The 27,321-nt window shown below is 43.0% G+C and overlaps 1 protein-coding gene across 1 annotated transcript in view; it reads right to left on the bottom strand.

The window, feature by feature from the left end:
• Positions 1-27,321, bottom strand: part of LOC119161214 (lysine-specific demethylase 8) — a 79,405-nt gene that overhangs the window by 35,032 nt on the left and 17,052 nt on the right. Inside the window, exons 4-5 of the mRNA XM_075879777.1 lie at positions 20,354-20,517; positions 13,804-13,939 (exon numbers count right to left, since the gene is read on the bottom strand). Of these exons, the coding sequence (XP_075735892.1) occupies positions 13,804-13,939; positions 20,354-20,517 (300 nt within the window). The remainder of the gene's footprint in view (positions 1-13,803; positions 13,940-20,353; positions 20,518-27,321) is intronic.

Here is a 27,321-nt window from a genome sequence, read left to right as displayed (position 1 = left end):
CTTTCAAATAAACCTTAACTCTCCTCTATGCTTTTCTTGGTTTTATTGTCAGTTAACTCAATACACTTGCAACTACAAATTAAGCTCCTTGTTTCCACGGGTCTTTTACGCTCTATGCAGGATAAGGGTCTTGATTTCAGAAGACTTAACATAAGTGCAGTTAACACATGTGCCTTGTCCTTAGTTCACATACTACATTATCCCTGTAGTTGAAAACACATCCCTGATAGCTACGGAAGCAGCACTAGTCAATGCTACCTAGGCTAAGTCCAATGAATAATGAATTTTAGGCAAATGCCCATTTTGTTGTTTGCATTCCTATTGCACCACTTCTATATATGAGCCAGAATTAGGGGCTAAGAAGAGCGTTTACAGTGTTTATATTGCACCTACAAAATGCCTATTTAGTGTATCTGTGCCTAAATGGCTATAATTACTAGCTATAATCCCTTTTTTCGAAATTGGTGCCTATACCATCCGCAACTCTATTGAGTTCAACTTTGTTCTCTAGTTCTACAACAAGCTCTAGCACAAGTTCTAAACAAGCTCTAGCAACACTCAACAGAAATTCGGGAGCCAGCATGCCCCACCACGCTGACATTCGAAACTGTGTAGAGCCATCAGGGGAAGGGAAATTACAGAGCTTTTGTTTTGTACGTAATTTACTTGTTAAAGGGGCCCTCCACATTATTCAAGCCCCTACTTTTTACTCATTGGTTCTGGACACTGAAAGATGAAAAGAGTAATGCCACAAGGATGGCAGCAATAGAACTACACAGTCCGAAGTTATTCAGCCTAGAAAATTCAAAACACAAGAAAAAGAGCATATGTTCTGCTTCATTCTCCCATGACCACATTTCAGTCCCCGCTGACAGACCAAAGTGCCGCCTATGAAACGAACTGGAAGATAATACCTAGGCGAAAATCGCACATAATTGTTGCCTGTTGCATAAAGCGCAGTGATCGCGCCGTTACCTCAGTAACAAATAACATGGCACCACAGCCCCCTTACTCCAAGAAAAAAAGGTGAGAGCGACAACAATGCGTCGAGGTGAAAGACTTTCATCCTTTGAATGTCTCACAAGAGCACAACAAGGGGTTACTCAAGCCTGTTCAGATTTTTCGAAGCTTGGTGCTCACTAGAGTTTTTCAGCAAGTTATGAAAATACAATATGCAAATATGGTACCGTATGGTGGTACCACTCTTCCTTTTACAGTCATTGTGCTTTTGCCATGAAGGCATCCGAACAATACAAAAGCTTCTTCAAAAAAAAAAATGCCAGGCCCGCATGGAATGCGCAGCACAGCCACAGTGAAAGATGGAAGAGTAAATTTTCTAAAGCCTTTTTTTACTAAGCCCACTAAGCCATAAATTATTACAATTTGTGAGTGAGGAAGTGTCCGCTATGCCATTATTCGTCATTCTTCGAAACAGCGTGCTACCCGCAACATACTTGTAAGGCATCATGCGCACTTTGTTGCTGGGGCTGACGACAATGAAGAATTATGTCTGAGCCTTTTGTTGGAGCCTTCAGCAACCCACTTGTTACTCAATTTCTATAGCGTGACTCCTAGTTCTTACTTTACTTTAATGTTCTGAAACACTTTCTTATATATGTTAATGTGATTCCATACCTGACGTCAAGCCTGCATAGGGTAAATTAGCATAGGAGCTTTAAGCACTGGTGTAGCTTAGTGGTGGAGTACTGGGCTGCCACACAGAGGGCTTAGATTTAATTCCCATTCTGTCCTCGGCATTTCTTTATTTGCATGGTTTTTTTTCTTATTTCCTGCAATAGTGGTTACGGACATCGATGGCACACAACTACACCGCCAGAATCGACCCTTGCTGCAATCTCATAACAGCTTTTGCTGTAAAATTAATGTGGGGTTATCCTGCCTGATTATTGCCTGTCAGCCTACGCATGGTTAATGAGGAACCTGTCATTTGGGTGATGACCTGTCACTAGAACTGGGAGCCGCAAAGGCACAACCAGCGGGAAAGAGGGTGAGCTACCGTACTGCACAACCATATTTTTAGAACTTGCTAAGAGGCTTTATACTATCTGTTTGCATTAGTATGAGAAAAGGACAAGTCCTCGAAATTGAAGGGGATACCCTAAAGCATGTCCGAAACGAGGCAGCAAGCAGATGTACACAAGCGAGAATGAGAGAAGCCTTTTATATAGACGTCTGACCTGTGCAAGCAAAAAGCCAGAGGAAAAGTAATAGCGAGTACTGCTATTATGTTTTACAGTAGACTTTTATGGTTGTCGTTTTGCTTACAGCTGCGTATATCTTGTGTTCAATGGAAAAGTATGCAAAACAAAACCTGATGACAATATGTTTTTTCATGCATTTTCTAGATACAAAGGCCTGCACTATCCTCCATCATGTTCGGCTGCAGTAGTTATGGCTAGCGACACTAAGCGTTGATGCTGTCCGCTGCGACAAAGTGATTTCATTGCATGATTGAAATAATAAATATAGTGATATTGGTGTTTTGGCCTCTGCTAAAATCATCTTCAGCCATCAGTCCACACAAATAAGTATTGAGAGACCCCTTTATGAACTTCACCGTCAGAGGAGAAATTGACCCTAAGCAATTAGCCCTGGCCAACACGAGGCATCCGTCTTCTCTGGTCTCTTAACGTTCTGGCTAGCAGCTCCATTGCAGGAATTCCCAGCCATGACAAAGAGAAAAAGACCCAAGAATGTGCTGATTTGGCAGTGAACACTTGAGTCACCATGCTAGACAATAAAACAAGAGACCACATTCTGCAAACCGAGGGGGAAAAAAAGAACAACTGCACGGCTACGTTCAAATGGTGCCTTTGCAGCGTAATAAACAATAACATTCTTTTTACTTTTCTCTTGTAGATATGGTCGCGAAAGTCTTTCTTTTGATATAACTTGCATTTGAGTGAAAATTTATGCTAAAATGTATTATTTTTGAAGCATAAAACATATTTTGCCTATTTGAGGCACCCAAAACATTTTGCCTGCCTACTTTAGTGCCTAAAATGCGCTTTTTTTGGTGCCTAAAGATTTAGCCACAACTAATGAATACATGTGAATACCCAGTAATAAAGATTGAGGAAAGAGCTGTCACTACTGTCAAGGGGTACATTACTGATGGATTTCGACGTGAAAATTTAAGACAAAGTAACTCATGTTTCATGTCAAATCACCGTAGTTTTGACTCTGGGACTTACATCTAAGTAAACAAAATTACCTTCAGTGGGCAGATTTGCAGCCACATGATACGGTCACCACAAGCAATTGCTCATAGCAGCTGTTATACAGTACAACCTCAATAATTCGAACTCGGTTACTTTGAAATCCCACTTAATTTGAAATATTTCCAAGGTCTTGTATTTTGCTATGTAAGTCTAAGAGGGTAATTTGAAGTGGCAGTCAGCACCACTCTGGTTAGTTCAAGAGCTTTTGATGCCATGTACTAATTCTCGATCTCAATATTGCCGCAAAATCGCGGAAACAACGACCCTTAAGAGCCACAAGGCAATGCAACATAGCGATACTAATGAGTGGCAGCTGAAGCACCACTGGCCTCGCTACTTCCTGCGCAAAAAAAAAAAAAAAAAAGTCTCATGGTCAACCAAATCTGCGCCTGCGGAAAACAAGACAAGCTTCGTTGCAATACAGTAGTGACACGCAGGCAGCATATTGCATGTTTCTCGCAACGTCAGAAGATCATGATTTACTCATTCTTTTTGGGATTGTAGAGAAATTAATAAAGGACAGTTTGGCAGAATTTGTGATGTATGTAAACCTCTGACTGCTGGTTGCTCCAGCAATTTACCCACTCACACGGCTGGAGGAGTCTTAGCCTACAACGCCTACTTCGAAAACCAAATTCGAAAGTTTCATCGATCATGTTTTCCCAGCCAAAACACATCGCAAATTTCATCACACTGGCCATTATTAAATTTATTTTACCAGAAAGAATTGGTGAACAGTCGCATCATGACGTGCTGATGCAGCGAGGAGCAGATGACATGCTGCCTGCGTGTCACTACTGTGTTGCAGTGAAGATATCTTATTTTTCGCAAGTGCGCATTTTAGTTATCACAAGCGTCTTTTTTTTTTTTCAGCCGCAGCGAGGCCCATCATTCCCCTGTATTTGCGGCAAAATTAAGACCAGCTATTGCCCCTGTATTTGCGGCAAAATTAAGACCAGCTATTGCTGGGAAACATAACCCTTGGAGCCACAAACTTCCAGACACAGCAAACGACCAGCCCTGACTACGTCGAATAATTCCAAGTTCCTAGCACTCCACTTTTTGTATGTTTTGCTGATTTGAAAACCCACTTAATTCGAATATGTCTCACGGTTACAGTGATTTTGAATTAACGAGGTTTTATTGTACTAAAAAAATGACATTTGAGCCCATGAGCACAGTACAGTACAGCACACATCACGTGTAGACAATTTCAGCTCCACCTGGCTAAAAAAAAATTTGTTTTTTGAGTTGTCATTTCTTTATTTTTGTAAACCATACAGCTCATTGTAAGTTTTCACCCATTTTAGGTTTCTATTACATTAGTCTGCTTTTACTGTCTCTTGACTGTATGATTATTGACTTCTCAGCTTCTCCCTGATTCCTCATTTTGTGACAATCAGTTAAAAATTATTGATAATTTATGAGCGGACTAAATTATGTGCAGTATCTATTTAAAGGCACATTCTCTGTGACATTGAAAGGAATACTAAAAGCTTGTGCCAGGCAGCTACACGGTGAGCAGCTCTTGTGAAATGTCTTGCTATTTTACATGATGGCTAATATGATCCAGCCCCGACACTTATGCAACAGAGCAAACTATAAAAGTCATGCTAGAGAACATATTAAGCACCAACATAATAATGAGCAAAAGCATATTCAAGTTTTTTTTTTTTTTTTAGCTCATTGAATTCTTGGGCTTTAAAAGCGCATGGTACAGCGCCGGCCACTGTTAGGGTGAACGCGTGAGCAGTGGCCGTGCTCCACGACACGCCACTGCTGCCAGCGCTGCTGCGCATCGAAGCAAACCTGAGCCGGCACGGTAGTGCCTGCATGCATGGCTTCGCGTCATCTGCTACAATGCTTGCGCTCTTGGTGCGCAGAGCTTGCACTGCCGTGAAACGAACTTTACTTACAATGTGACATATTTCCTGCAGCCAAATAGCATTCAGATTTAGTGTCAACTTGGAGATCGCCAGATTACAAACGCTAGTGAAGAGCACTTCTTAATAGAAATACTTATAAAAAACACAGTTTTGTAGCTTTGAACTGAAGGTAATAAATAGTTATTTTTGAGTAAGAGTTATTTTTGAGTAAGAAGTGGAAACAAATTCTACATTTCCTAAGAATACTTCACAAGACAACTTTAGCACAGACATTTCTGTGTTGGCTCTAACGAGTCTAGCGAGTACAATTATTTCGCGTGCATTTTTAGAGGAAGCGTGTTGAGGGTTAGTCCTTGGCCATTATTTAGGGTCTTGATCACAGGCGTGTGATAGAGAGAGCGGTGTTATCCGAAAATATATAAAACGGTTTGGCTGGTCCCTTTAAAATGTAAAAATAAATAATTATAATGCAACTGTTTTGCATACAGCTCACTGAAAAGAATATTTATTTGCGTTTCGTAGACACAAACATCTCGCCTTTTTTTCACGTGAACAATAAAATGACACATTGGAGCTTTATAAAACAAAGAAAAGAAGATCGAAAGTATGGCCAAGAATTCTTATAGCTAAAACAACAACAGGCTATCTGACACAGCAAATACTCCTTGTTGATGTCACTGCATGAAGGTGAGCAAAATTGCAGGGCTGCTTTTATGCGACACCAAATCAATGCGGATCGCGGCTTTGAGATAAACTTGACCTTGAGCACTTTTTCTCTTCACCAACGGATGGTGTCTTCGGCAGCATAAATGACAGCCTTCATCCTGCCTAGCAAGCTGTACAGGTAGCGCAAAGGCCGCAGTTGGCTCTACACCGCTCGCATTCCTTTTCTACAGCGGTCCATAGAACATCCGCCGTGAGTCGAAGGAGCTACCGGTGTAACATCAACGCTTTCATAGGGCTCCACATGTTCTCAATATTATTGAGGTATGGAGATTGCACACGCCACCCAAGAACTTCCACATATAGAGACTCCAGTAATGCTCCAGCTTTCCTGGACTTCTGAATGGGGAATTTGACGAACTGCTAATAAAGTACTGTCAGGGAAGGGCCCGCTCAGAAGGCATGGTGACATGACATCATCCAAGACTGAACAGCACATGTCAGCAGTGAACTTGTTCTCTGTGCTCATTCAGGTTCCGCGGCCGGCCGCTGGGAATGCGCCCCAGACATGCACTCAAAGACGAACGGTCACTGGTTGCTGTTACCGGATGAATAAATTCAGGCGTAGATCGAAAAAAAAAAAAAGGATGTTTATTGAGGAGCTTTGCCTTCTTATACAAACCAAACAATACAAAATTGCGCACCTGTTTGGACTTTCTGATATGCATTAACACGCTCATTAAACGTTGATGATGTTTGATCTTTTGTGGCGCAAGAGCCATTTCACGGCCAAAGAGCGCCAGTTCATCTTACTAAAAATATGGACAATGATTGTGATAAGCGGCTGTATAAGGGCCATAAAAGTCCTCGCGGTAAGGCGGGTAAGAACATACAAGTAATAAAATCATGACCATGCCGTGAAAGGTGTGTGTGGTGTGAATAGATGACAAAAGTTGGTGATAATAAACAACGATGGTGGATATGTATGGCATTAGCACAAGTGCCTCACTCGTTCATACCCTTGCGTCCAAGGGCCGTGAGGCAAGTGCTTTCTTGTGTAGCCACCGCAGCGAAAACCTCTCTGGAGAGGTCGTGCTACGGAATTCCCGGGTATATGATATGAAAACTATGAATTTCTTTTAAAAACGCTAACAATGATTTATGACTAAAAAGCGGTTCCCTACCGACGAACATTGCAGGGTGTAAAGGTATATGTTGTCGGTAGGGTAATGGAAAATGTTGTTTTCTTAGAGTTTCTAAGTGTTTGCACTGGATTAACATGTGAAGGACTGTTAATGCTTCACCATATCTGTCACACAATGGTGGATCGCCACCAGACAAAAGATATGTGTGTGTCGTGTATGTGTGTCCTATCCTGAGTCTCGTTAGTATTACCTCTGTATGACGCGATTTCGATACGGGCAGCCAATGACCAAGGTGTGGCTTAATAATGTGTAGTTTGTTTTGTGTGTGTGTATTCCACTCGCTCTGCCAGTAGTCCCTGAGGTTTCGTTTGAGAGACGGCTTAAGATCAAGGGCCGGGATTGATATGGGTGTAGGGGCAGTGCTTTTGTGGACGGATGCAGCGAGCTGATCCGCCCTCACGTTGCCTTGAATCTCACGGTGCCCTGGCACCCAGCACACTACAACATGTTGTTTGAGTGTGTAGAGTGTGCACAAAATGGAGTAAAGTGAGACAAGGACTGGGTTTTTGTGTTTTTTAAGAGTGAGCAGAGCCGTTACCACACTGAGGGAGTCCGTATAAATTACTGCCTTTTGTATTTGTAATTGCTTGATGTGTTTAGCCGCCACAAGTATTGCATAAGCTTCCGCTGTGAAGATACTTGTGCCTGGATGTAGAGGGACAGCATCCGAAAAGGATGGGCCGACAGCAGCGTAGGACACAGAGGAGTTAGACTTGGAGGCATCTGTAAAGAACTCAGGATGTGTGTATTTGTGTTGAAGTTCCAGGAAGTATGTTCGGATATGGGCAATAGGCGCATGTTTTGTAACTTCTAGGAAAGACACATCCCAGTCTATAGTCTGCCATTGCCACGGTGGCGGGTATGCTACAGGAGCCATTAAACTGTGTTCAAGTGAGACTCCAGTTTCCTCAGCTAGACTCTTCAGGCGAACTGAGAAGGGCTGCCTCATCGAAGGCCTGTTTTGAAACAGAATTGGGCTCGACAAATCATTAATAGTAGAGTATGAGGGGTGCTTCTTGTCTGCTTTCACCTCAAGGAAATAAACAAAGGACATGTAAGTTCTCTGCATATGAAGCGACCACTCATTTGACTCAACATAAAGGCTTTCTACGGGGCTGGTGCGAAAAGCACCCGTAGAAAAGCGGATGCCCAAATGGTGCACGGGGTCCAGCATCTTCAAAGCACTTTGAGTCGCAGACTGATAAACAACGGCCCCATAATCTAAGCGGGTGCGAATGAGGCTTCTATACAGGTTCATTAGACATTGCCTGTCACTACCCCACATAGTACGTGCCAACACTTTTAAAACATTTATGGCTTTTAAGCATTTTGTTTTTAGATACTTGATGTGTGGTACGAAGGTCAACTTGTTGTCCAAGATTAATCCTAAGAATTTATGCTTCGTATTAACAGACGGACGTTGACCGTTGAGTTCAATGTCAGGTTCTGAGTGCATGCCTCTGTTTCGGGAGAACAAGACACACGTGCTTTTTTGTGGGTTCAGTCGGAATCCATTTTCCTCTGCCCATTTGGTGACCTTGTTTAAACCTAACTGAACCTGCCGCTCACACATTGCCAGATTGCAAGATCTAAAGCCAAGCTGGACGTCATCGACATATGTACAATAAAACATATTGCGAGGAATGGACAAGCGCAAGGAATTCATTATGATGAGAAAAAGTGTGCAGCTAAGTACACCACCTTGTGGCATGCCTGTTTCCTGGACAAATGTTTGGGAAAGAACCGTGCCCACTCTGACACGGAATGTCCGGTTTGACAGGTAACTTTCGATTATGTGAAACATTCTTCCGCGCACGCCAAGGTGGGACAGGTCTCTTAGCATTCCAAAATGCCATGTTGTATCATAAGCCTTTTCGATATCGAGGAATACAGAGAGAAAATATTATTTATGGACGAAGGCGTCCCTGATCTGTGCCTCGATGCGAACAAGTTCGTCGTGGTGGATCTACTTTCTCGAAACCAGCACTGAGTCGGGTCGAGCAAATTGTTTGTTTCAAGGAAATGTACAAGTCAGCAGTTTATAATTTTTTCGAAGACTTTGCACAAGCAGCTTGTAAGTGCAATAGGCCTATAACTCTAGGGTAGAGAAGGGTCCTTCGCTCATTAAACATTTTGAAATTTTAAGAAGTGTATTTCACCTTTTGGAGCACGAAATGCTCTGTGCCTTCGTCTGCGGGTTCTTAACACCCTTTTTTACCATGAGACATGTTAGAGTAATGTGCAGAATTGAGTTTCGAGCGAAGATAAAATCTAGGAATGCAATTTCATGAAAGCATTGGTTGTACTGTCGTACTCCATGCTTACTTCTGAAAATGATTACTGGCCTGGCTGTGTAAACATTGCATTTCAAATTGCAGTGATACTTATTATCCCTATACTTCACATTAAATGAGAGATCGCATAGTGCGCCTTAAGCTTAAAAGCAGTGAACGTGATCATGATGACATACGAAATTTCGATCTAAACGTACTATGTAATAATTTCTCGGCTCATGTGAGCTGCTTCTCACCGGCAGTTGTTTGAGTGCCACACGCACTGGCTTTAGTCGCACCTTGTGGTAAATGTTGACTCGTTGGCTAAGACGGCATTTTGCTACTCGTCAGTCCAGTGCTCATGTTCTTGGGCAAACACTAGGCACCTCTCTTTGTTGACCGCCCTTACTATCGGCCTTCGGACGGCTCTCCTGTTTTTGAGGCCGCTGAATGTAGGCGATAGTTCACCGTTGTATTCAATGCAAGCAGCCGACAGCCCCGGCATTAACTTAAGTTCTCTGAAGGTCAACGCAGCAAAGCAATCGGCCGGATCGAATGAACCGTGGCCATGTTGGCCGCACTTGGGTGAAAACCTGCATTTCCGTGTACTTGGGTTCAGGTGCCCAATAATGAAAATTCCTGGGCCCTCCACGACAACGTTCTTCTAATCACATTGTTACAGGACGTTCAGGGACGTAAAACCCCAACCATTATTGCAACAAGTGTGAGTGTGATCACAGTGCAACACCATCTTACGAATTTCCAAAGCCAACATCCTTGCAGAAATGAGACTACAAGTACGCTTGCTGGGATGGCATAAATGTAATGGAAGCCGTCGCATTGCTAATAAAACGATACAACAGGGCGTGAAAATGCACCCATTTGTTTCCGTTCTTTCATTTTTCAGCAAATGAGATTTGGCGTCATCATTATTTTGATGTAACTTTACACTCTTTCTCTTCTCGCCGCAAGACAAGCATGAAAATCGAGTAATTTATTTTCATCTACAGTGCCGGATAGCTTGAAAATTTGAGAAAAAGCCATAAGTATTCGTTAACTTCAGCAGCTCTAAAAGCGAAGTTTTTGCGTGTACACGAAGGGACAACTGTATTTTAGTCGATAAAGATGGCTTAGCGTCTGGAACATCTTAGAAATTAGAATATGCATCCCTCATTTGGAACCCTGATCAACAATATCTTCAAGATCGAGCTACACGGTTTATTCATTCCAAGTACTCATATGACATCAGCACATCGGCACTGAAAACAGAATCCAGTTAATCATTACTCGCATCTTCTCTTCGCACTGCTAGCATTTGCCTTTTTCAGATGTTTTATTACAGCTCCCTCAGTAAGCCACTGTACATTCTCCCCCTGACAAGCATTTCCAGTCACACCGGTCACTCGCAACAAGCTGCTCGCCCACGTGCCCACACCGTCACCTTTTCGTCTTCATTCCTTTTTTGTGCAGCAACAGACTGGAATGGCCTTTCCAATGACATCACAGCCATAACCTGTACTTCCACATTTTTGACCACTTTAACAGATTACTTTACAATGTCTTAAAACATGGCATTTATCTTTCATGTATGTACCCACCCACCCCCTCTTATGTAATACCCCTTCAGTATGGTCTTTAAAGAATAAAAATGAAAATGAAAAAAATGAAATGATGCGAAATGTAAAGTTGCACGGGCTGCATAAAATGCGTGACATTGTAACTAAAGTTTGTTACAGGGCAGTGCAAGCTCAGTGCGCACAAGAGCGCGAGCATCATAGCAGACGACCCGAAGCCACGCCTGCAGGCACTGCCGCGCCTGTGCAGGCTTTTGTTCGATGTGCGGCTGTGCTGGCGGCAGTGGCGCTTCGCAGAGAGCAGACACGCGCTCGTGCATTTACTCCAACAGTGGACGGCACTGTGCATACAAAGAAAATTCTATGTGGCAACACTGGTCAGCAGTTCACCAGCAGAGAGAGGAACATAGAAACTTGATAATCACACCTAATGAAATAGCTGATGCTGAGCCATGTATCCCAACCCTACATCCGGGCCCTACGAACAAAGGTAAATATACATTCAATTAATGCAAATACTATGTATTAATGTAAATACTATGAGTAAAAAAATCACAGTTTCGTGAAAGTGGTGATAATAGCAAATTGGAATCTTAAACAAGGTAAGACTAGCAGGTAATTCTTTTGGATCTAATCTCGCGTAACTCTACATAGCACTGGTTTATGAATATACGATTGTGCCAAGGAGCAAAATGGTTTTCATGCGGTCTGTTGCCTGAACACAAAGTAAGTTGTGAGAGCACAGCGCATACAAGGGCACACGAGCCATCTATTAATGTCTGTGAAGATGGGATTTGCGGCTCTGCCCTTTTGATCAAAGTTCGCAGTTGCTGCTTGAGCAACACTTCCCCCCCCCCCCTACAGCCAGCGTTCTTTCATGCTCTTGCCTGAAAAAAGAGAGGTTAGCGTTTCCTCTCTTCTTAAGAAGCCGCGCACAGCAGGTCTCGCACATGGGGCTACGTTTTTGCATGCGGCCATCCTCCGATGGGAATCGCCAGCACATTTCATCTGTGCTTCAGCAGCACTTATCCCCAACACTCACTGCACATAAAACATATTATGCACGGTGCGATGTTATCGATTTGGACTTTAAACAGTACAAACGGTGACAGCAATCGCAAAAATGTGCCGAGAATGTCCATGTAACTGTTGACAGAATAAAAGTTTGCCCTGAACACCCATGTGCCTACATTGCTAAACAAGAACACTGGAGGATTAGTAAACAAACAGAAGTATGAACGTAAAGAAAAAATATACTACAGGGTGCTCCAGCTAACTCTAGTCAGAGTGTGAAAATATGCCAACACACTATGATGACGCAATGAAATGCATGTTGCCAACTACTGCATGGAGTAAGTCACACTATTTTTCACGTACTGCTTTAACAGCTTTATTAAGCATGTTTATTCAACCAACTAAAAGAACAAAGCTTGGCAAAAGCTTCCAGTCAAAAACTTGTAGAACAGATTGCAAAACATTCGATTCAACAATTTGTAACTTTCTCTCTCTCAGCTATAAGTGTTTTTCTGCTAACTACAGATGCTCGCAAAATTTTAAAAAATAATAATAATCACCTCACAACATACATGCCCACTTGCATTCCTATATGTGCACTGCGATTGCAGTGCCCTGTAATATCCTGCGTGGTATTGATTTACAGCATTTAAGCGAGTGTGCTTGCTGCTCAGAAGGCAACAGCGCAACAATGATGGTGGTGGCTATGTGATGATGCATGTTTTGCAAGCAGCACAGGTTATTATTGCTACGTCTGCTTATCACTGTCATGAACCACCACAATAGACGCATATCATATGCACCCAGAATTTTAGGGTGTGACATTGTGAAAGAAGGAGCAGACTTTTGTTTTTTGACAGGAATTTCTTGCTGCATGCACTGCAATGACACTTGTTAAAAATTGTCTCAAGGCCCTTTTAATATTCTTAAAATATCGGTGGTTACAGATGCTTAACTATCACAGCTGAAGAGAGGTGCACAAACTGCTTCTTGCCCATCATTTCCCTTGTGCTCAATGTAGCAAAGCTGTCAGGTCATGGTTTCTGTGACAATGATGTGGCAAACGTAAAGCTTTGGGATCTAAGCACCATTGTTCATCCTTTCTAATGACATGCTGCTAGGAAAGAAACAGTAACACCCCCATCTGAAGGGCAAATGGCAACAATAAAGGTGTGAAGGTGAAATACCATTGACCACGCACTCTTCGTGTGCAAAAGGCATTTTTATCACTGCTATGCGAGTGCAGCCACACAACAAGTAGAGAGCTTTAAGTTATCAGGGCCCCCTATGCTGCAAACAGCTCTCCTTCATTCTAACCACAGGTTTCATAACCATTTATGTTTATTATTATCAAATTGTATACAACAATGTGCAGCACAATAAACAAGTACAGTGTGATCCACTTACAACAATGTCCAAATGCTAAGGAAATCTGATTGTTATAACCGCTAATTGTTATAAGTGAGTAGACAAAAAAAAGATTAGAGATATCAGAACATTTAATTTACATGCAAGGAAGGTAGTGCAACTATGTACTATACTTGTTTGTATAAAAGGCACAGTCTGTCAACTTTGGTTGCTTTATGCTTAGCTGGAGCACACCTTTCTCAACGATAGGTGAGCAGAAGGTCTTTCATAAAAACAAGGCCTCAGAGGAACTGTATCAACCGTTGGGCTTCTTGCAATGACGGTACTCAACCACGCCATCAGAGTCATCACTTTTACCACTACTATACGCAGCAAAGCGTTTCGGCAGCTCTGCGCATACATGTGTGCCTGTCCATGATGATATGAGGATGGCACACACTATACCATCGCGAAGACTTGCCGCTGTTCGGGTCTCATTTGACGCTGATAGTACAACATGCAACTTTCTTTTTTCTTGTTTTTTCAAAAAATTAGGTACAAAAAAGCTAGTATGAATAGAGAAATATTCATGCTCTTACGTCCTCTTTCAGAATATAGGTGCGGACAAAAGATGCCAGAGTCATGAGCTTCTGTGACCAGTCCTCATCAGTGTACTTATTCCCCAACTCTACAGGCACAGTGCGGCCACCTACAATACTCACAAGGTGCTTTATGCTACGAAAAGAGAGAAAAAGTATGAAAGGGCTTAGTGAAGCCTCTAATCTGTACAGAACTAATTAGCATCCATGCAATGTTAAAGCAAGCAAAGAAATTGTGGGTTTTGACCATGGTTTCTGTGACAAACTACGGCTAAAGACTACAAGCAATGTTCCCTATACATTCCTTGGCTTATTTGCCTGTTAGGTTTCCTTAGGTTGTGCCTAACAAAAGAATACAAGCAACTGATTCATTTCCCTTCTTTCATTCACTCATAGCGAGGGTCTCATTCCAGCAGACTTAATGCCTCCAAGTGCTATGCGACGGTTTATTGGTCAGCTATCAGTGCATAAAAAGATTACATGCAATCTAATATCTGCCGGGAAAAAAAAGGTTCAACACTCGCTGTGATGGCTAAGACTGAGCAGCACTGGCTGACAGTCCCAGGCGTTCTTTCACGGAAATATTCCATAAATTGGATGAGAGGACTACCATTGCCATAGCTCAAGTAGAAGAGCATCAAACGTGTTACCCAAATATTGCAGGTTAAGTCCCTACTGGCGGCAAGTTGTATTTTCATTCACTTTCATTTCTTCAAACATATAACTGTACTACATTACAGTTAGTATAAAGGCTATAAATAATGTTCCCTATAGACCTAGTACTTGTTTGTAAACAGACAAAGGCACGGTCAATACATGTAGGTGTGTTGTAGCGATGTCGCGATGCCTAGGCTCCAGTCAACTGTCCCAGCCAAAAGCATGCTACCACCCTTTGTGATCACGTGAGATCTGGCACAGCAGAGACAAAAGCTGCCTTCGAGCACGCCGCGTTGGGACGCCTCCTGCATGCTATAAGTGGCGGCCGCAACAGAGGGAGTTAGTGGCTGCAAGAGGGGCTCTGAAATGAACACATGAGCCTTGTTGATGTGTAGCTCTAGTTTTGATAACCTCATCATAACATGGGGTATCTTAAGAGTTTGAATTATAATGTGGCTCATTTGGAAAATGTCATCACCGTTGCGACAGTCTATGTCACACATGTACATTTTAATTTGTTAATAAATGCAAGAATGACAGAACCAGTTCACGAAAAGCTCTAGGATACAATATGCAAATGTACGGTGTAAAAATACATAGCCACAAATCGTTTCGGTAAATCCTTGGATATAAGAAATCTGCCGAAGAAGTTATTCATGCAAACAACCAAAGGTGATCTCGGCGACACTCATTCTCAATGCGCTTGCGATAATGCGAACCAGTACATCTAGGCTCACTGCTAAAATCAGTTCAAATAAATTTTGCACTCTGCAGTGTAGGCAGAGGCCAATTAAAATCCTTTAACTGTAGCTGAGACTACAGCGTGCATCCAAAATTGGAAGAGTTCGTCACAAGCCTCAGCAACAATTTGAGCCAGAGGCAGTCATAAAAAATGTATAACTTTAAGGATAGCCTCATTACTTCTTGCCCTATAAAAGCAAGAGTGCAAACAAAGCTTGCAGTTTTCTTTTTTTTTTTTTTATGAAAACTTCATAAATACCGATGAACTTAATGAACTGCATTTTCCATTTTTTACTATTACTGCTATGCTCTATGCAGTTCTACATTCTAGTACAGGGGTCAGCAACCTTTTTAGGCAGAGGGCTAAGTTGCATGAAGTCAGTACGGCAGGAGCTGCACCACAACAAATTGGGAAGCAGGGGGAGGGGGGTGATTTAGTGATTCAGATTCATTTTCAAACAAAAAGTGACTCCTTAGTGCAAACACTGCAATGAGACCACTTGTTATGGAATATATAAATGAAATAAAAGCAGGAGCAGAAGAGTGAAAAGGTAAAGAAAAAAATTGTCAATAATGGTACACAAAACTGGAATTGAAATCATGTTTATTTTATGCAAATCACAAGATTACAATTTACATTTACATTACAGACAAAAAAAAGAAAAGAAAGCTCTTTAGGGGAGCTTTTAGTGTGGAACATTCTTCACCAGCTCGCTCATACCTACACCAAGACTAACCACCAGAAGATGCAGAAAGTTGTGGGAGTTAAAACTCATACACACCATTAACCACAACTACAGACATGTTTTTTCTACCTTTAGAGTCATGCACAACATCCCATTATCTTTAGCACTACAGAATAACATTAGCCGAACTAAATTTTCTGTCATACTGAAAGCCAACCTAATTACACTGTTTTTTACCCTTGCACTGTCGATCCTGAGAATTCAAGTGACAATACGCGCACAAGTCCTGCCAATTCCCAGTATACTCGTTGCCTTTTTAAATTGCTCCCTGCTACTTGCGCGATGACTCTTGTAAAAAACAAAAATAAGAATGTAAGTGCGTCCCACCATCTATGGAGACAAAGTATAAACAAATATAACTTGTAGTGAAGTTTTTGACAAGAGATGGAATGTGTGCTATCAAATCAGAGTCAGCTCAAGTCTTTCTGCCAGTGTCTCAGCACAACCATGACAGCATGCCACGTGCACACACTGTTTGACTGAATAATAAATTCAGCAGTTCTTGATTAACTCAAGACTACAAATAATTTGAGTCTCAGTGAGCCTGAACTATCAGATAATATTTATTATCTTATAATTTATCAAAAATTTTGTTTATTCATTGGTTGTAATGAGTACTACCCACAAAATGTACCCTCGCCTCCCCCCCCTCCTTGAGAGATAATAATGGCGCTGCCAGAACACCTAGCCGAAATATGCTGCATCAAGCATGAGTTTCAATAGAGGTGTGCTAGCCGAGAAGAAAGTGGCAACAGTGATGCGAAGGAAGAGGTGCAGAAAGAATGATCGAGGAGAGGCGAGAAAAACAAGAATAAGGCCAACAGCACATTGAGGGCATGCGGAGAGGAAAGGGGTGGTTTACTAGGTGACAAAGAAGTCATTTCTTTGGCCACTTGTCAGCTGCACACGCTTTGCACGGAACTCATGGCCATGTCTGTCTCTAATCAGTTTGCAGTCGGGCAAACAAATAGCTGGATCATCTTAAAGTGCAGATCACGTGCATGCTAATAATTACACACCACCATCAGTATAAGTGATGCTCCCACCAATTCAGAAGCTTTATGGCTTTATGACCCAAACATTCACCTTTGCTACCAGTCCATGGACGTATGACTTTTGCAGGATAGTTGACGCAGTCGATCACCTGGCTATGAACCGAAAAATTTCACGCATGCCGCCCTGGGTTCAGTTCGTGTGTGCGATCTTTTCAGAGCCAATCTCCATGCAACCTTCCAACAACAGCGTGCCAAGCTGCAGGTTAGGCTTAATGAGCTCTAGCTGCTTCATGAGTAGTGGCTGCAAGAAATCAAAGTTGCAGTTTGGTGCAGAGTCAACAAAACTGTTAGGTCAATTCAATTCACCCTGCACTACCAGAACTGGTTCATTGTGGCGTCATTTGGGTGCCATTGTAGTGCAGGGAACGTTTCAGCAAGTGCAGCAGCAACATGATGCCGAAACATATACGTCAAAGAGTGCTGTATTCGTGCAAGGATGCTGTTACACTCAGTTGTCTCATGGATAGCAGAGTTCGTGATTCATAAAGTCGACAAGGCCTACGTTGCCTGGCATTTGCAACTACTGAAAAATGCTCACTGACGTACTTGTTTGATGTCATCTGAATAAGTACAAATGCAGTCAGCTTTGTTGTCTGCTGCGGTTCCAGCCATCTTGTACCACGCGCACTCGACACTACCTCATAAACAGGTGCAGGGGCCTTGTGAACTAACCTTGCAAGATGGCTGCACCTTTTCAAAGAGAATACCACGGTGTCGACACCGCCATGTTGAAATCGTGAAACGAATGCCGAAATGCAGCGCCATTGTGAACTGGTTAACAAAGTGCAGGTAAAACGAATGTTCCTGCTGCCATAGAGCTCGTGAGAAAAGACAAGTATACAAGGCGTTTTATTTCAGCTCAAGGCTGATGGAACGTTTTAATGGACCTTAATAATTAATAACTCGCTGTCTACCCTTTGCCGTTTCGGGGAATGCTATGTGAGGTAAATGCTTTGTAGGGTTGATAGGATTATCAGTTAAGGGGTATACTGAGTAACGTAGCATATTATTGTAAACACAACTGGCCGCCCAGCAGAGCTATACAAACTCAGAAGAATCAAGCTAAGACAATGGTTATCTGGTTGACCCTTATTAAAGTGGCGCAACCTACCCTGGGGGTCGGCCATGAAATTGGCGGTGCCTTATATGAATGAATTTGTTTATATCTCAAGATGTTCAGAAACAGATACTTCTCGAAATAACTAATTAGCTTAATTCAGAAGAAAAAAGGAAAAAAAGACTGTTGCTGAAAAATAAGCTTGATTTAGATAACCCTAGCATTCAATTTGTTTCATCTCACATATTAAATCGCACACAGCATTGCCAACGCTCCTATGGCTAAAACCCAGAGCTGTAGCTCGGACGGAAGGAACCACTGGAAGTGATAAACTGAATGTCGTCCTTCGTAGTAATTCATCCAGAATTTTTTTTCTTTGACTGGTAAGTAATCCGCATGTTAGGAAGAAATGATGTAGGGCGTAGAGAAGCAGAACCACAGGGTAAAAAATTAAGCTTTGCGAATGCTGTAACGACGGATATGCATGGCAGTGTGTTTCAGAAAGCAACATAAACAACGCAAGAGGTTGTAGAGAATGAGAGAGACATGACAACCACCAAAGTGACAGTGCTGTCATCGTCACCACTTTACAAGGTGAAGCGAAAGATGCAACAGGGTTGCGGTGTCTTCTCCGGTTGAAATCGTAGCGCGCCCTCTTTCTAACCCGTGCCTCAAGCTCTTAGCATGAGCTGCACAAGCGGTGATGTAAAGACTATGATCATGATGAGCAATGATGATGCCACGACAATATCAAGCAAAACATTTCGCGAGACTCGGTGGCTGAATATCTCCATGGCACAAAGCTGGAACAAACAAGCATGCTGCCTGGCTACTCACCATGATTTTCACGGCGAGTGGCCATGGAGCCATTGATATTTCTAAATGCTCCGAATACTTTGTAAGTATGTGGGTAGTGGGCACGTACCGACAATATTCTAAGAGTAAAAAAATGACAGCTTACCACGACAGTTATGAAGTAAGCATCTTGCATTACGCATACCTGACGCACGAATTCAGCCGTGCGTACTTATGATGGGCATCAAAACGTTCACTAACAAGGAAAACATGACCGCTTTTGGGCGGGTTGTCCCATATATGCATGGTGACATCGTAGAAGAACTCCCCCCTAAGATATCTTCAAATCCTGTTCGAATCATTAACGCAGCAGCCAAGGGTGCTTGTGCCACCATAGCTATCAAAGCAATGAGGCGCTACTGTCTTCTGAGGCTCTCAACATTGTGCGCCTGCGGCACCACAAGTTGCGCTGCGCGCAGCTTTCAAGCGCCCTTATATAGGTCCCAAACGGAGTGTGTAGCAAGTGGGTGGGAAAGATAAGTGATGGTGAGGAGGAGGAAGGGGACAGTATAGCTATGCAGAGTACATCATAACAAGGAGTGGGAAAAGAAAGTGATAGTAAGGAGTGACATGAGGGAGAGAAGGAAAGAGGGAGGGTACAGTATGGCGCAGCAATAGAAAGTTATAGGTTGGAGACATACAGGTGGTCAAACAGAGAGGAAGAGGCGGTGTGAGTGAAAAGTAACAGCAGCCCCACAAGAGATAGGGCAGAGTCGAGCGTGGCAGAAGGTAATGTACAGCTGTGCTGAGCACACATTGTATGACGTTAATCTTTATGACATCACCGTTTGCAACATTAAGTCAGTGAAGTTGGTCCTTCTGCTCTGCTGTGCATTAATGTTTACAACAATTAAGTTGAAGATGTGCAAACATTTTTTTTCTTACTTTCATTGCACCCGAAATGATACTCCTTATACGCTAACCCAGTGGTTCTCAAATGCGGGTCCGCGGACCCCTTAGGGTCTGCGAAGCCATTGCTATGATCCGCGAAACCTTGACCCGCATTTTTCTTTAGGCGTGACTGTGCCACGTATTGATGAACTGTCCAAAAAGAAGTGATGTGGCATGTTTGTTTGATGTATTTGGCAGCAATAAAAGGCACCTGTTTCCCCTCCAGTTATGTTAATTTACCTACATACACCCCCTCCCTGCCCTCTGCTGCAAGGGGTCCCCCATCACTTGCACCAGTCCACAAGAGGTCCCCTATACATCCATGGTTGAGAACCCCTGCGCTAACCTGTCAACATTTGTAAATTTATATGGATGCAAAATCCCAGTTGCATGTCTCGATTCTCAGGCATGCACAGTTGCCTGGTCAACAAGTTTTGCTCATGAGCAGCCTTTGAAAATATTTTTCCAGCTATAGTGCAGCACTATTATTACAGTGAATATTTGGGACTCCAACAAATTGCATTGTAAACTGTCTACAGTGTACATACCTCCATGGTCGTGTCGACAATGCAGGCCAGTGGTCCATCCCTTTGGTTATAATCACAGGCTTCTCTGTAAGTAAATATGTATTCATAAATTGTTCTAAAGATGGGCATTCAATGCGACTCAAACGAAACTTCAAGGTCACCGAGTGAGGCTCCTGGCAGTCTACCTGCATAAAGAGAAAACGAACAGTGAGAACTGCTGGCACATATAGGAGGCACTGTAGCAGTAATAGCATCAATAAGAAAATAATAAATGTTTACCAACAAACGCAACATAACAGCTCCAAGTTGTGGCAACAGGTTCGCACAAGGCTTATCCTATAAGCACAATCAGGAAAAAAGGATCATCATACCGTATGGTGAAGTAGCAGCGCACTTTTGACAAGACCAAAGGGGACAAGAAAGATGCGACGCTCGCTACTCTTTCTCGTCCCCTTTATCGACATCAAAAGCCCACTACTTCATACGGTACTATGGTCAGTCATGAAGGAGTCCAGTTTTCAGTCCTAATGAGGGAAAGGATGAGATTTTACTCTACACTGCAATGCACAAGGGGCGCTACTACTGATTTTTTTGACTCTCTGACATGCTGCAGAAACGGCACCACATGCAAGTCGAACCCACTTATAATGAACTCGAAGTATATAGTTCATTGTATATAGACCCGCCCATAAAAACATCCACTCAGTGGTCAAACTGTTTTTTTTTCTGTGTATTTTCATTCAAAATGTGAACCACCAGAATGACACTTCCTGAGCATTAGTAACTCACTGACAATGTGTGACAGGGGCACTATAAGCCTTTTTGCATGTTAAACAACACCCGTTTGCTCCATAGTGAATTCTGCCAAATTCCCAATCAACTCTTGCCAATCCACTGTAGCACGGTACCACCACGTCGAACTAATCATCCCTGGCTGATTCCGTGCAGCATGTGGCTTACTCGGCTCTCATCGTCGCATGCCAGCTCACTTGCAGTCTAATGTAGGCGGGCATTTGTGCTTTCTTTGTGCATGCTTCACTCAGGATCGTTCTCGAGGGCCGTGAGTAGCCTGTTCGTTTAACAAACACACACACAAAGAATTTCACGAGCAACGCGCACAAGCGACCTCGCACGACGCAGTGCCAGCGAACTTGCGAATGGCAGCATGGCGCACTTGTACCGCCGTCACTCCGCTGAGCAGTTATCTGCAGATGACTGTGATAAGGTTGCCGGCGATGAGTCAAAATGGCCTGCTCATTGCCACCGGCCACGTCACCATCTCTCTTTTCTGGTGATTATCTGTTAAGGCACTTCTGCAACCTCGCACACTGATCAACCGATCTCTTCTGTTACCGAAAGGTGGAAAACTGTTTGTGGCGCATTGTGTCGTCGGAGAGTTGAGTGTCACAGTGAGTTTTCGCTTCTCGCACATATGTCTTCTTGCGATTGAAGGCATTGTTGGTTGATCGTTGGCGGTCGTAGATGCCGAGAACGGCGTCAGAAAAGTTTGGCGTGCAAAAGCTGATCGCAAGTCTTCATGCTGCCTCCTATTTTTTTTCTTTTTGTTTTTATTGCGATAACAATTATATAGACAGTCTCGGCTGGGTTTTGCCGCCGCCACTGTCATTCACGGTATATGTGTACGTATCAATATACATGAACACTCAAGAAAAAAAGCTGCCCGCGCTCGGTGCCCGGCTCGTCGCGATGCGCCGACATGCGCTTATCTCTCACACATACTTTGCCCCTCAGTTGGGAGGAGGGGGAGTGGATGCTTGTGCGCATGCGCTTATCCTTTGGTAGGGAAAACCGTGTGCCTTCAGCTTTCACTGGAACGATTGCTTTAGTTGCCGGACCCACAAAAGTCACTTCGGTCTCTGCATAGGGCCTTTTTGCGAAAAGAGTGCGCTTTTCAAACACAGCGAAGTAACAGCTGGAAGACTTGTTTGCACTCATATCTGTACCTGTCATTACGTTTTGTGCATTGTTTTTGTTTAAAGAGTACATTAATTGTGATTGTTAGTTGGCTCTCGTCCTGTGTGTGTTGTTCTCGTGTGTCATTTGTGCATGAGGAGCGCGCTGCACGTTTCGATCTGCTTGCCGTTTTCAGCGTGACATCCCAAGTTGTTGCTGTCGCATTCATTGCTTCACCCTTGCAGCAAACCTGTGACTTTTTTTCTTTTTTACTCGCTTCCATTCTGCCAATGAAGAAACGTCTGGAAAGTGAGGAACCTAGCTCGCAACATCCGAAGTCTGCGTGCGGTGATCCTGTGGTCTACGATATCTTTGCCGCAAGTAAACAGCAGCGGGGTGCTCGCTCGCGTGTGCCCTGCTCGCATGTGCCCCTATCTAGTGCTTTAGAATGCCTGTGTTAACACTTTTTTTCGCTTTGTATGTGCCATATTTTAACGGCAACCGCATCCGAAGTATTCATTGTAAAAGTAGGAAGCAGTGAAAAATGTTCATTGTATGTGGGGTAGCATAGGAAAATCATAAGTGCACCAAAATATGGCCGTAATAACCGATAGATTGTTATATCTGGGATTGTTATAAGTGGGTTGGACTGTAGCGTTGACAAAAGTGGGTTTATTAATCGAAGATGTGGCACAGCATGACATTGGCAGATTGCAGGCTAAGGAGGGCTCTCCTCCAGCAAAACCAATTAAGTATATGCACCTGCAGCACTATCACCTAACCAAAAAAGAAAAAGAAAAAACAGATGCACAGTTTTGATTTTTCTTAAGGCTGAAGAAATGTCATACAGTGCTCCAAATAATTGCCAGTAACTTTTTAAGACATCAGAGATCATACTAGTACTCATAATTAGGTGGCATACACGCACATGAGTAACTTAACAAACTGTGCTGCGTTCCATGAATAGTGCCTATAGCCCCTTCCAAATCTTAAGATGCTTTTCCACAGACCGCTAGTGTACTGCAGCAAAGGTGGCTTAAGCGGAATTCTGCACTGGTTAGAACCAGGCCAAGAACTTTTCTAACTGCTACAGCTCCCCCACCCAACTTCCCCTTTTTCTTCATGATGGGTTTCGGCTTAGGGCACAACTTCTCAGTTCGCTCGCAAGGCACCTTTGACTAGATAAAGGAGAATTGGCACGCTCCTGATGGCCTAGCAAAGTCACCAGATATCTATCGCATGTACCATTGTTATGGCAACTAACGTGGTCGCTGGCAACGCCAGCGTTCCCAGCACGTCAAGTTTGTTCGTGCGCAGCAACAGCAGTATACACTTACAGCTTTAGTTCCTAACATGCCATAGCCACATTTGCTTACAAGGAAATTCATATTTCCCACAAAATGTTCCTGGCTATGGCAACTCATCTTTGTCTTAAAGTTGTGTCGTCCTGCCGATAGAGGTACGCTCTGGTCAGCGGATCTCTAGATGGTAGCGCGGCGTTGTTACTTCATCTGGTCAATCACATTTCACAAGTATGGTCTGCACGCCTGAATCCCTGAATTGATTGATGACACAAACAACAGTTGGCCAATGTGACCTCCATTTTTCACTGAAATTAGCACAACTGAGAAAATTTTGAGGCTGGTCAGGCATTTCGATGCAGCGTGATGCAATTTCGGCAAATTTCATAGTTTTGGCGCAGCTGTCGCACCCCTGCATATGCAACAATTGTAAAAGTGTGGGTGCCATTGTTCTGATACAGTATAAGTTGTGTTTATAATGACAAGAGTTTAAGTTACTCTCCGTACATTGAGTGACTACCTTGATTACTAGATGCAGATTCCACCTACAAATGAAGTAGCTTTGGTAAACAAAGTTAACAACAGCCCATCGTGGATTGTGAATCAGACTTTTTTCGAGTGACCGAGTACATGGCTCATGGAGCAAAAATTAAATTACTGGTATTTGCCACAAATGCTGCAGTCAACCCGCAGCCACTTTCGATGCAATTAAGGATGGGGACCAAGCAGTTCTGAAGACAAGTGGCTAATGCACACAGTGTCACATGTAACAGTAAAGAACAAACATGAGTAAAGAATCATGGCATTTCAGTCGTTCCCATATGGATCAAGCTGGTGACTATAGGTACAGTGTACTAGAAGGGGGCAATGAAATTAATGGAAGCCGCCGCACACCACCTCGAGTAATGCTCCGACAAGCAACAGTAGTGGCGGCACTGTTGTCACTTCGTACTCAAGCTCCACGAGAGCGTCTGCATTAGGCGCGCACATGTGTCATAGCCTACAAATGCGTTTAATTGCACTTTCTAAGCATATTTAATTCATTACTGAGCTTTAGAATTGGTAACTTAACGTCTGCTACGTGCCATAGTATGCGAGTGAATATTGCAGGCCTGCCAAAATTTGACCGACACATTCCCTGTTTGAGGAACCTGCCAACCCCCAAAAAAGCTAATAATTGAATTTCGCACAGATGCACCTATATCTGCACGCAAGTTGCTGTGTGGTTTGCAAGCAGTATTTTAAGGCCACGCTGCTCCATAAACAACTACAAGCGCGATACAAAGAGTGAATAAGAAACAAGCCAGTGACAAAATCCTACAATCCTTTTCTTGGCAGTCCCTAGGACATCAAGAACATTGACATCAACCTCAATATGCTTAATTGTTTCACAAGTAACCTGATTAGAAATAGCTATATTACAACATCAATATTATAGTGAAGGCTGAGTTCTAATTTACCAGTTTCTTCTTATTCTTCATCTTTTTTTTTTTTTTTTATGGCGAACGTTATCTTGTTTCAGCACCAGGCTTCCGTGGTTACTTTGCATCAGTTATGCAACCTCTGGGGGCTCAGAATACTACCAGGGAGCCAAGCCAAAGACACGTGTTCGCCGCCGAGGCAGGAACTTCATGCATCAGTGTTTACCTCAAGCATATGAAAACATGCATATGCAAATATAACCCTTCTGTTATTCTGCTTAAATTTGCTATAACCAGCTTTCTTTTTCTATGTACAGCTTACATTATGCTGTTTTTCTAATCTTATATCACTGCCATTGCAAAAAGACTTGGAAATCTTTTGTATTATAACTTCATTGTTTTATATGTAAAGTGTCAAAGCGAAGCTATTGTATGGGTGGTGGAGGCTCTAAGCTTTGAGACATTACGTATATATACAAATACGAACAGTAAGGTCCCACCAGTCCAGGGTTGCCACTGGTGGATACATTTCATCAAATTGGCGAATTGGAAAGGCGACCAAAAATTTTGCATGGCGACATAGCAAAATTTTGGCGATTTTTGACTTGGGTCTCGCATCTTAAAAATGAGTGGGCAACAACGTTTTTATTTTTCGTAGTTTTAGACCCACCAATAGAAGGTGCAGTTTATGCATAATTCAGTACATCTGTATCTCCTTAATTTGCCTAGATTCTGGCAATGGTGCATTGGTGCGTCTACCAGTAACCTCCCAGCAAAATTTAGGTCAGCGGACTGCTTCGCGCGCCACGAGGTGGTGGTGTTATATTGAGTTTTTGATGCTTTAAGAGCTTCGAGCTTATTTAAAGCTTCGCTTCTGAAGTGACTAGGTGGCGTTTAGGCAGCGTGTTCTGACCACAGCTCCAACTGTCTTGAATAGCTTGTCCGCTTCTTCAGTGCTGTAGTACTCTCTAACTTGGTACACAGAGTTTGAATATTTTATTCACGTACTTTTCAGGCCGCCCAAGAAGTTGGCTTCTTCAGGCAGACTTCAGAAACTGCACAGAAGCGAATGTGTAGCATAAGCACCTCATAATCGTATGGTGGTTTTGGGACATTAAACCCCAAAAAGTATTAATGTGTAGTGCAAGCCTTATCGCAGAGGAAGCGTGGTGTACACATTACTAGGGTTAACCAGTATATTTTTATTTATTTCCGTTGTTTTGTAAATAAGTTCAATTATCACGCAGATGATTCCACTGTAATGAAATGCTCTACACCTGCAGGAAGGCTACGCACGCTGTCCCTCTCTTGTAGCGACTGTTTCACTTTGTATTCACTACAACTAAAACGATTAGGAATATTATTTATTAAAATTCACGGACGCTGCTGGTACATGCATGTCCTTTACCAGTGCCCCCACAGTGAAGCGGCTGATGCGACTTGCATTGAAAAACATCAATATGATTTGGGGGTTGTTGGTGGTAATAAGCCCTTTTATTACAAGACAAGCCACACATATTTAGAGTGACGACTTTTCTAGCAAAATTTGAAAAACAAAAAAAGTGCCAACTTTTCGCCTGTCATTTTGGCAACCATGCCGGCTACGCTTGACTTCCGATAGTTTGAGCACTTGTAATGTCAGAAAGTCACATTTACACAGCGTATTTCCAAAGATACACACCATCCATGGTTTTGCCAGCAGTAAATGTTCAACCTCTTTTTGGCAGAATAATACTGTGTTTACTCGGGTAATGAACCTACATTCTTTTTTTTTTTCCAGAAAAGTTGACGTCAATTAAGGGGAGGGTCCATTACGTGGAAGAAAAAAAAGTCAAGAAAGTTATAACAGCAAAAATTTCACATGACGGTATTAAAAAAACTGTCCAACTACTGCTAGCTTTCAATTTAGTGGCAGGACTACAGAGCCTCTATTCGAGAAGTTCACTCTCCCCAAAAGAAAACTGTCCCTGTTTTGGCCCGCGAAATGCGCAACGTAGGTTTTTTGTAGCCCAAAGCTGTACATGTAGTTTCCACACAGCCAAGACACCTGCCGTGCGCAAGCAGAGGGCGAAAGGCTTATCCGCGACGCTCTTTCGCCCTCCGTTTGTGCACGACTGGTGTCCCGGCGCGTGCAGTGCGGCTATGCAGATAGCACATGCACAGGCCAACGTGCACAGATAGACGTTGAAAGTGACGTCCAGTCACTCGATTCCCATAATCCAGTGCATGCTTTACCAACCTTAAGCTTAAAACCAGCTATGTTGCTAGCGTACAGGCCGGTCATCAACATAAAAACGCAGCGTCGGATGGCGGCGCATGCACGTTGCCAGTGCAAGTTGCGCCGTCGGCGCGA

The sequence above is a fragment of the Rhipicephalus microplus genome, chromosome X, assembly GCF_043290135.1.
Source record: "Rhipicephalus microplus isolate Deutch F79 chromosome X, USDA_Rmic, whole genome shotgun sequence".
Taxonomy (NCBI): Eukaryota; Metazoa; Arthropoda; class Arachnida; order Ixodida; family Ixodidae; genus Rhipicephalus; species Rhipicephalus microplus.
This window is presented reverse-complemented; position numbering and strand designations above follow the sequence as displayed.